Source organism: Galleria mellonella, unplaced genomic scaffold, assembly GCF_026898425.1.
Source record: "Galleria mellonella isolate WM207_F2 unplaced genomic scaffold, CSIRO_AGI_GalMel_v1 utg56, whole genome shotgun sequence".
In the NCBI taxonomy this organism is placed as follows: domain Eukaryota; kingdom Metazoa; phylum Arthropoda; class Insecta; order Lepidoptera; family Pyralidae; genus Galleria; species Galleria mellonella.
Genome location: NW_026442117.1, coordinates 892,824 through 903,483, shown reverse-complemented (window position 1 = coordinate 903,483; position 10,660 = coordinate 892,824). Strand labels below are relative to the sequence as shown.

The window sequence follows — 10,660 nt, the reverse complement described above, 5'->3', positions numbered from 1 at the left end:
GTTACTATTCCATTATCATCCATTAAAAAAAAACACCTTAGCTCTTGGGGGGTATTATGGATGACACAGTATACTATGTTATGTCCATGGTACTACTCACGTCTATAAGCTATTTTCTACCAGATGGGCCGTCAGCGTCAGCTTGTTTGCCATTCTAAGTTGCATAAAAAAATAACTATATATTATACGCAATCTTCACTATTATCACACAAGCAACTGCGGAAGATAGGCCTCCGCATTGGAGGGTTTTACCAGTATGTGCCATGCTTGGCAAGCGGGCTAAGATGGACGCTGCTGTTCATCCCTCGATTAACTCCCTTAGTCGCCTCTTACGACACCAAGAAGGTGGACCATTCTACGGCAAGACTACTTTATAACATTATAAGCAATATTTATAAAAAAAAATCAACAGTGCCCTAATCATCATAAAACCAATTACAAAAGTCGTTTGCTTGGGCACCTCTGTCACATTCGTGTTTCTACCGTGAAGCAGTTGTGTTTGCATGGCTGTGTTTCGGTTTGAAGGGTGGGATATGGCGTGAATTTACTGGGTACAGAGGAATAACACCTGAGTCCTCAGGAATGGCAACGCATGGAGGGTATCATGGGCGAAACAGTATATTCTGTTATGTCCATGCTACTGCTCATGTCTATAGGCGACGGTTACCACTTTCCATCAGGTGGGCCGTCAGCTTGTTTGCCATTCTATGTTGTATAAAAAATGACAATAAACAAACGTGTGATCAATCATTTATTTCAGTCTTACATTTCTAATCAACAAATAATATTAACTACAAAATATTCACATTTGTTAGTTAACTCGGCCGCTGGCAGGCCGTTCGTTTATTTAAATTAATTATTCGATAACAATAAACATAGTTTTAAAGTAATTAAGCGCATCGTACAATGACTAGAGTGAACATTCTTTGTAAAGTACAATTTAATTAGGTATACTTTCTAATTACGTTTACACTAAGTAATTAAAGGTATATTACATATAATATTATATATAAGATGGACTGACAAACATTGCAATTTCAATCTTGAATTCTTGCTGTCGAAATAAACAAAAGATTGCACTCAGCAATAAGACCGGCTCACTGTACTTATACAACTGTATCGTTATATTTGTTAATTGTCTTGCTTATTTCCTATATTGTATAATGCAAATAAAGTGTATTCATTCATTCATACATTCTAATAATGATTATTTTCAATAAATGATTTTTGAACTCAATTTTATGACAATGTCACGATATCACATGCGAAGCTCGTGTCTATATAGATAAATTTAAAATTGCATTCCATAAAAAACAAACTTCAATTATGAAAAAAAAAAAACAACTATTTTGAATTAAAAACTAAACTTCTGAACGAACTTTGATAAAATTTCTATGGTAATCTGTAAGTTGCAGATAAAAAAAAATCAAATCGGTTTATAACTAATAGAGTTATTTAGTAATTAATATAAACTTACAACCGAATTAAGAAGCTTCTTAATTTTGAAGTCAATCCAAATAAATATAATTTTTTACACAAAAATCCTTCAAGCTTTGTCCTGAGCTTTGTTTAAAGCCATTTTGAACCTACCGTTCTTTACATTTGGAACACCTATAAAACAAAAAACATAGCTTAAAAAATAAGTATATTTTAAAAATCGTTATTAAAAAAAAAACAGATAATTCGCGAACAACGCTTTTTTTTAATTATTAATAAATAGAAATGTAAAGGATATTATTGTGCTATTTTAGAAAAACAGATATATTGAATTAACAAGGGAATTTACAAATTAGTTTTTAATTCAAATACTTTTAACGAATTCGCCAGATTTTTCGAATATCTTTTTTTTTCTTTCATTACAATATTATTTATGGTAACGATATCAAGAATTCAAGATGGAAACTATCAGTGCGTTACATTTCTGTTCTCACTCAAGTTATATTTAATCGCAAATTATTTCGGTGGTGCTTCAATTTCCTATCTACATACGGTCTTGGACCCCAGAGACCTTCAACTCTGTTCAAATTTATGTACACATGAATTTAATCTAATAAACCTTTTATAATTAATAATTTAATTAAATTTATGGCCCCACCGCGTTTTAAATGCATTAATAATGTGGGACACGAGTTAATTTAAATATATTGGGTCTAAAGATATTATATTAACCGAATATTAACTTAAATGTATGTAATTTAACGATTATACGTCTTATTATGAAATAATGGTTTGCAAATTCCGAGTCCAATACTAAACTCGAAAAAAATATAAGATAGAATTCAAATAAAAGTAGTAGATCTGTAAGGATTTTTTTTTTATACCACTAAGGTAGCAAATGAGAGTACAGCCAGTCTAATGGTAGACGGTCAGTTTAGCCTATTGACTGTGATATTCAACTATTGATTACCACAGTCGCCTTAAAGCCAGAACACTGTGCACAAGAGTATTGTTAGACCTAGTACATAAATATTTACAATAATAATTCATATTTCAAATATTTCAACGGGGAAATGTGGTAATTTGTTTATTTACAGAATTTATATATATATTTATATAGTTACATACAAATAAATAACTAATTTAATGAATCCGCTATAATAGTCATTCTAATGAACCAGAAAAAATTTAAGTAATTCCAATGAACAACAAACAACCAGAAAACACAACTGAATTTAGAACCTCCTTTTTTTTAACTTGGTTGAAAATATTTCATAGATGCTTGTAATGAGTTTTTAAGATTCATTTGAAAAACAACAATTTATAACTTACTACAAATGCTTACATAACTAAACAAGAAATATATATATATATATATATATATATATATATATATATATATATGTACAGTAATTAATATATAATTATTTTTACGCATTTATAATTATTATTCTTTTGACAATATGCTCAACTTGTCGATATAAATTACATTAGGATAACCAGAGGGTGACTTTTTACAAAAGTCGTTTTGCTTGGGCACCTCTGTCCCATTCGTGTTTCTACCGTGAAGCAGTTGTGTTTGCATGGCTGTGTTTCGGTTTGAAGGGTGGGATATGGCAGTGAATTTACAGGATATAGAGGAATAACACATTAGTCCTCAAGATAGCAACGCATGTAGGGTATCATGGGCGAAACAGTATACTCGGTTATATCCATGGTACTGCTCATTTCTATATGCGACGGTTACCACTTTCCATCAGGTGGGCCGTCAGCTTGTTTGCCATTCTAAGTTGAATAAAAAAAATCATTAAGTGCGCCTGCAACACCGAATTCTGACTATGTTTATTCTGAATATGTTCTATTTTGGCTATTAGGACTTGACCATAGTCTAGTAACTGAGAAATCATCATTCAGCCTTTATCTATCCACTGTTGGATCTAGGCCTTCCCTAATGCCTTTCAACATGTCGATTCTACACTTTTCACATTGGGAACCACACATTATTGGATCTTTTTATTGGGGATTTTAAGCCCATAAGTAAACCTGGGCAAGCAGGTTGTTGAGTGGCATTTTTTAAACAATAGGTAATGAATATTGCTTTTAGTACCGGACTTCTCATACAATTTTTGTATTTATATAAAATATTTTATGTTATTTTTGTTTTTTTTTTTCACATTACGTCTAAAAAGTATTCAATGTACAAAAACAGGTAAATTAATTAATAGAAAAATGACCTCATACACGATCTTTTTGACAGATGCATTAAAATCAAAATGGCGGCCGTTGTGTAAATACAAAATGAATTTATTTGCTGATAACTGAAACGCATATATCGACTGTTACCGTTGTGGTGGTAAATAATATGGACAGTACATATATGTTATTAGATTTATTAAATTTATATTAATATTTACATGGACAAGTGGAGCACTCGTTTGCGATATACAGACAACCGCAGGCGCTCGCAAGGATGGACGACGCGTTGTTACCACTCAATATTATTGTCATACGCTTTCAATTCCATACCCGCGATGGACTCACCTTGGCAGGATTATGACTTATTCATAAAGTTATATTACAACACATTGAAATCGTTTCAACTTGAACGCATAACATATGGCTTGACTTCCTTTTATATGTAGCTATGTCTACATACATATTTATTTTTCATGTATAAAACAAATTCAACTTTATTTTGTGAGAAAATAAAATCCATCAGAAGAATTTGCCAGAGGCCGCAAATGGTATAGTTACGCCACTGGAATAAATATTGTAAAAAAAAGAAAAATAGGTGTTCTCTACCAGTCAACTATCGGATATACAGAGAAATAGTCAGAAATAATGTCATTTTAATCACATAAGCCATATTCTTTATATACATAGTAATATAAAACAGCTGTTATAGTATACTGCAGAAACATTAGGGTATTTACCCATCATGATTAACCAATCGATTGATTGGTCTGGACATGTCCAGACTCTTTGTGCTCTTTCCTTAATTTGTAGTTTTTTTTTTTTTCATATTAATAAGAAATAAAGTGGACATATGACTCAATGCCATCTATATGTAATTTATACTTTAACGATATTTTTTTTTTCATAAATATTTTACCGATTTCTCACACGCCGATACCCGTACATACATTTTTGTACAAATAAATACATTGCAAAACATCTAGACCAGGGTTACTCAAACTCATTTTGTCTACTGCCCACTTTGAGAATAAATTATTTTTTAGCGCCCCCATTTTTTCACCTACTTAAAAACCATTATTGCTTCTAGATCAACCCCAATTCATATTACCGCCATTTTTTTTTCTTGGTCTCTTACCGTCGCCTTTTAGGCCTGCAGCGCCCACAAGGGGGCGTTATCACCTACTTTGGGAAAGGCTAATCTAGACCGATACATCGTTCTCATAAATACAAATATGCGTATGGGAATCGAATCCGCTTCCATCGTAAGCTGAAGCGGTGTATTAAACTACTACATCGTTCAGATCGGTCAAAATTGTGTCTGGATTTTAATTGGACAGAGACACTCTGAGTGCATTGCTCGCATCCGAGTACCTAACTTCAGGCTGCAGCTGAAAATCAGTGTTTTGCTTTTAAGCAAAACTTTAAACTGAGCTGTAGCCTATTTGGGTCACTGCTACACACATGGCGAAAACATATTTTTGTAGTTTATCTTTTGTTTTTTTTTCTTTTAATTATGTTATTTGATTGTATGAAGTTAGCTGTAAATTTACATGTGTCATTGATGACTCAAAAGTGTTTATCTGTATGTCTAATAAAATGTTGAATGTGTGAAACTGGTTCGATATTTATCGTCACAATTCGTGAAAGAGTCTGTACTCTTCTTGTATAAGTTTTTAATAAACATTGCATTGATAGTCTCTTTTAGTACCTAAGGTTGATAACAGAAGGCGCTGTCAAAAAGTTAGACGGCGCTATTGTTTTATTTGTCACGTATGCTAGGTGAGTCTGTTATAATTAAAAAGAAAATTGTATGCAACGACCTAACATCAGTGGTTTGTTTTATTTCGACACCAGAGGGCGCTCGTCCATAGTTTAGTGATGGTTGTATGTACACTTTTTCTGTCAGATATACTTTTTTAATAATATAAACTCACTGTCTTCGTGTAACTTATACATACTTGCCTACTATTTAATTACATAACATACTTATTAAAATATTATTAAATAGCGTATCAAAATAAAAGATACACCAGTTTAGAAGTTAGACCTTCAGGAATATAAATGTGGAAATAGCATCCAATTAGATGCAGTAATTTATGCGCGATAACCGGAACAAACATACAGACAGACAGACAAATTCTAAAAATAATTGTATTGACTTCTGTTGTCCTTGCAAATATCTCTCATACACTGTTTTTTTTAAATATCTCCTACTTACTTTGTTTAGTTACATTTTTACTAGTAAGACTTTGTGACTATAAAATCGAGTCTATTCTGTTCGAATTTCTATAACGATTTCAAATTTTGAAAACCGTTCTTTCTGAATATTTTATTGCGAAGACAATGCATTAATAAATCTTATTATTTAATTCAAAATTTACGATTTTACATTGTTAAAACTAGTTGCTCCATGACATTAATTATTTAACATCGACAGTTTCAGATAACCATTGTTTAGAATAATATTTTCATACCTTAATATATCTACGTCTCAAATAAATTAAAATATAAAAATAATAATCATTAAAAATATAAAAATAAATGCATTAATTGCTCCCTAAATTAATTGAGATCAGTAAAAAAAAAAAGTTGGAAATGAGTATTAAGAGGCAATAATTAGTCAGTTTTCGACTACCAACTATACCAGGACTATTAGTGAAGGGGGTAAGGGATTGTTAGTAATGCGGACTACCAGTCCCATTGCTAGCAATATACCCTGTCAGGTCAACATCCACGGAGTCTCCCCTGGAAACCATCGTGCTGAATTCCAGGTGTATTCATCACGATGACCTGCCTTTTCATTCTCACCTATCATCCGTATCCATACACCGTTAGCGCAGGCGAGGTTACCATTCAATTATCATCCATTTAAAAAATAAAAATGTACCATTAGTACAAGTAAACCCTTAAAATAACACTTATATTTTGTCTACCCTCAAAGCTCCAAAACAAAAGGGCCATAACAATACTTATCATTTATAAGTTTTAAATAATGAATGCTATAAAGCTCGCCCTTAAAACTGCTTTCCTTTAGTGTGATTGGACTTAAGTTGAGTACAGAAACACTGAGACAAAATGTATCAAAATTAATATGAAATAATCAATCATTTCGGAATTCGAGACAATCATTCTAGACTAGGAGTGGTCACTTTCATAATATTTATTGGTTTTGTTATTGATTTTTTTTTAGATTTTCTTTAGTTTCCGTGGATTTATTGGAATTCAACATTCTCTCTACTGAACTGTAAACTATAATACTTTCATCAGACCCTGGAATTGCGCTCCATATGCCAACCAAGGACTGGTCCGGCAACCAGCATGACAGAGCTCTTTAGTTGGCTGTTGTCAATTTATCCGCGCCTTGCTATACTATTTTTCATTTATATCAAAGTGTTTTTTTTATAAACTGTGTTAAATATTTGTATAGTTTGCACAATAAATTACTATTAGTGATTTATTGTTCAGATTGAATCTATTTAAATCAACCTTTGAATCCTAAATAACAAATCAATCATCATTTTTACCATTTTACAACAGTCATCCACGTGTCTATACACGCAGTGCATTTTGCATTCTTTTGTATTGTAAGACGCTGCAAAACAGAGATTTTTTTATTATTTTTAAAAAATATATTATCGTCACGCCGTTACCGACTTCTCGATAATTTAAATCTATCGGTATTTTTTTAGAAAACATATCGGAAACGTTATACGGAACAGTGCTACCATTATTAAACTAATAAATATCGATTCGATATTTATTAACGCATTTAGATTAAATTTCAAATGTATTTTACACCTGACGTTTCTTGTAAACAAGGTAACGATGATTTTAAAATGTTTAAGGTCAGAATGTGTATTACTGGGAGTACATCCTCTCTCTATATCAGCACTTGGAGACACCTCGCATTCAAATAACACATTTAACGACATGTGTAAGTCTAAAAACAGATACGCATCCTTCATCAACCTTTCATGTCCAAGCGGACCGATCGAGTACCTTCGTAGCTTCCATCATGTAGGGGCCGGATTCAGCAGCAGCTCAGATCATGCCGAAGCCCTCGCCGCCCTCGTTGATGGCCCAGAGCAGCGCGTGCACGAGCTGGTCGTAGGAGTCGTAGTCGGGCAGGCACAGCTGGTTGAAGCACGTGTGGGCCGTCGGCAGCGCACCGAACGTCGGCGCCGCCGTGATCTGGAACCGCGGGTTCAGCTCCTGGAAATTATCGGTGCTCGTATCAATTTATATAACGTACTCTCACTGACTGCGAGTAGCTAGGAAAAACTTAAGATGTTGTTCCACTAAGGGAAATTCTCCTTTCGTTATTAGCTTCAGTCCTGACAAAATACCTATGGAATGTATTTAAGAATAAAATCTTTTCCGTTACAATCACCCTTAACATTCACACTAAGGGAACAGTTTAAATCGAGAATCTCTTTGTGATGCGGATTGAAGTTTTTAAAATTAATACCTATCTCGAGAAGCAGAGATAAAGTAGATAGGTTGAAAGGTGGGACAGGCACCTGGAAGCCGCCAGGCGGCAGCTGCGAGCAGCCGGTGGTGAACTGCAGCAGGCGCGCGCGCTCGGCGGGCGTGAAGGCGTTGAGCGCGGCCCAGAACCACGCCAGCAGGCGCTGCCAGTCGCGGCCGCCGCCCGCCAGCAGCGCGTGGGCCCGCCAGTCCCCGACGGCCAGCTCGCCCGTACCGCACACGAGCAGCTCGAGCTCGTTCTCGTCGAAGATGGCCAGCAGGTGGTCGGGCACGAGCAACGTCAGGCCGCGCAGGAACGCGTCCGTCTCGAGCCGGCAGCGGCCCGCCAGCCGCCACTGCGCCAGCGCGTCCACGTACTGCAGCTTCGTTGCGTTGTTCACCTGCCGTCACCGGCCACCCGCCCGGTTACATCGTTATGCTACTATTACAATGTAATACAAAATGTGCAGTGGAAACGAATGTGATACCGGTGGAAAATCTGCGTTCATACAGAGCTAGGAATAAAGGGCGACAATGAGACTTGTTCGATAAAACAATAATTGAAGCTAGTTATACAAAAAAAATATATATTTGGAATATCCACAAAAGATGACTTATCTAAAAATATTTAATTTCAATTATCTTCAAATTCTGTCACGACGATCTAGATCCAGTTTCTCCTGGAGTCCATCCTTGTTAATTCCTGATGACTTCATCACAATGGGCCAATTGATTTGATCTACCATCATTCATTGGTACCGCGCGTTATAAAAACAAAAAAGACTTTAAAGAAGGCAATTAGCAAAAATAGGCGTTACCCGTATGGAAGCGCCGTTGGGCACGAGGTCGTGCGTGTAAAGCAGGCGGCCGGTGTGGTCGTACTCCTCCTCGGCCCAGTACAGCTCCGCCGCATCCGGCGCGTCCAGGTCCGTCTCGAGCACGTACTTGATCTTCGACAGGTACAGCTCCGGGTCGTCCTGCTCGAAGTACTGCGGACAGACGGCCAATCGTTAGGACTTACACTGCATACTTAAAGCAATCGGCAGACTAAAATCTTCATGTCATGAGGAGTGGCAACACGCCAGTGATACCCATCACAAGTGTTCATAAAGTGCAGTGCCCGTTTTGGTGCCGTTTTCGGTGTCACCTCGCGTCCCCGACCATTCTCGGAGATGACGATCGCTTAGTGACTTCACCACTGAGTGAGAGCAAGGCAAGCGTAGGAGCGGATACCTTGTAGTGGACGCGCAGGCCGATGATCTGCGCGAGGAAGGAGCGCGTGAGGCGCGCGCGCACGAGCTGGCGGTAGCTGCCGCCCAGCGCGCTCTCGTACAGGCACTTGCCCACCAGCTTGCCCGCCAGCTCGAAGTACTTCAGCTGCCGGCGCCGCGCACCAACCCCGAAACGTAACAATCACTTCTTATACATTTCAACTAAAGCACCGGCGTCAATATCCGACATTTGTCAGTAACCGATTTACCAATATTGACTGAACGGAACCGAACTCACGGATATTTAAGCACAAAATTAGTTTAGAATACCTTGAGATGCGGTGGCCGGTGAGGGTTGGGATGCACGAGGCCCGTGGGTGAGTCGTTGAAAGAGACAAAGAGGCCGAAGCGGGAATCGAACAGCTGTCCGCACACCAGCGAGAACCATTCGCGTCGCACCCCGCCCCAGTCCACGCCTGCAACCGATCACACCGCAGCTCACTACACCAGCAAAATACAACACAGCACTTGACCCGCACATCAGCGAAAATGATCGGCAAGGCTACCATCAACATTGTGCTCTAAAGAACTTTTCAATATGATGAATACAGCCACTTTTCACCATCGCACCAATCGCCAATGGCAGGGAATCCCTTCTGACATCTTAGAACCAAAATGGCCGTACAATGTGGTTTCAAGGAAGCTTCCTCCCGCAAACTATCAGTTTGTCTGCCGAAACTTTTCTTAAAGACTACATCATGGGGTTCTTCAAAAAGAGTGTAATAGGGTTTCTTAAGGATCGTCAACGCACGCGTGATATTCTTGGTGTTACAGGCATCCTTGTGCTACAGGAACTCAGTTTCCCACCAGACGGGTTGTATGCTTGTTTTCCACCAAAATAGTATAAAAAAGGCATAATTAGCAACAAGTTAATCTATCAATAGCATAGATAAAGACATACGTGTAATATATAGTTATAGGCATATGAAACTACGACAATAAATAACATATTACAAAGTTTTGGTCCTTCGAGTCGGGTCTACATAGATTTAATCGTTTTATCATTTTTGAAATGTTTTGGTCCGCGGACGGGGAACAGTGGCAGGCGGCACGCACCCTGCTCGCCCTGGAAGGAGACGTCGAAGCTCTTGCACCAGTCGGCGAGCGAGAAGTGGCGCGTGGCCTTGAGGCTGGAGCGCAGCAGGTCGGCGCGCGCCACGCGCAGCGCCACCTTGTCGTGCGCGTGCCGCGCGTGCGCCTTGCGCACCTCGCTGTAGAAGAACTCCTGCTTGTTCTGCGACACACCACCGCACCCCGCGTTAACGACCCCTCACATACTAACAGTATAA

At 37.7% G+C, this 10,660-nt stretch overlaps 1 protein-coding gene across 1 annotated transcript in view; it reads right to left on the bottom strand.

The window, feature by feature from the left end:
- Positions 1 to 738: 738 nt before the first annotated feature.
- LOC113512576 (apoptosis-resistant E3 ubiquitin protein ligase 1) overlaps positions 739 to 10,660 on the bottom strand; it is a 68,562-nt gene continuing 58,640 nt past the window's right edge. The window contains exons 11-16 of the mRNA XM_052899201.1: positions 10,428 to 10,605; positions 9,642 to 9,787; positions 9,334 to 9,477; positions 8,919 to 9,089; positions 8,154 to 8,501; positions 739 to 7,845 (exon numbers count right to left, since the gene is read on the bottom strand). Of these exons, the coding sequence (XP_052755161.1) occupies positions 7,675 to 7,845; positions 8,154 to 8,501; positions 8,919 to 9,089; positions 9,334 to 9,477; positions 9,642 to 9,787; positions 10,428 to 10,605 (1,158 nt within the window). The 3' untranslated portion in view covers positions 739 to 7,674. The remainder of the gene's footprint in view (positions 7,846 to 8,153; positions 8,502 to 8,918; positions 9,090 to 9,333; positions 9,478 to 9,641; positions 9,788 to 10,427; positions 10,606 to 10,660) is intronic.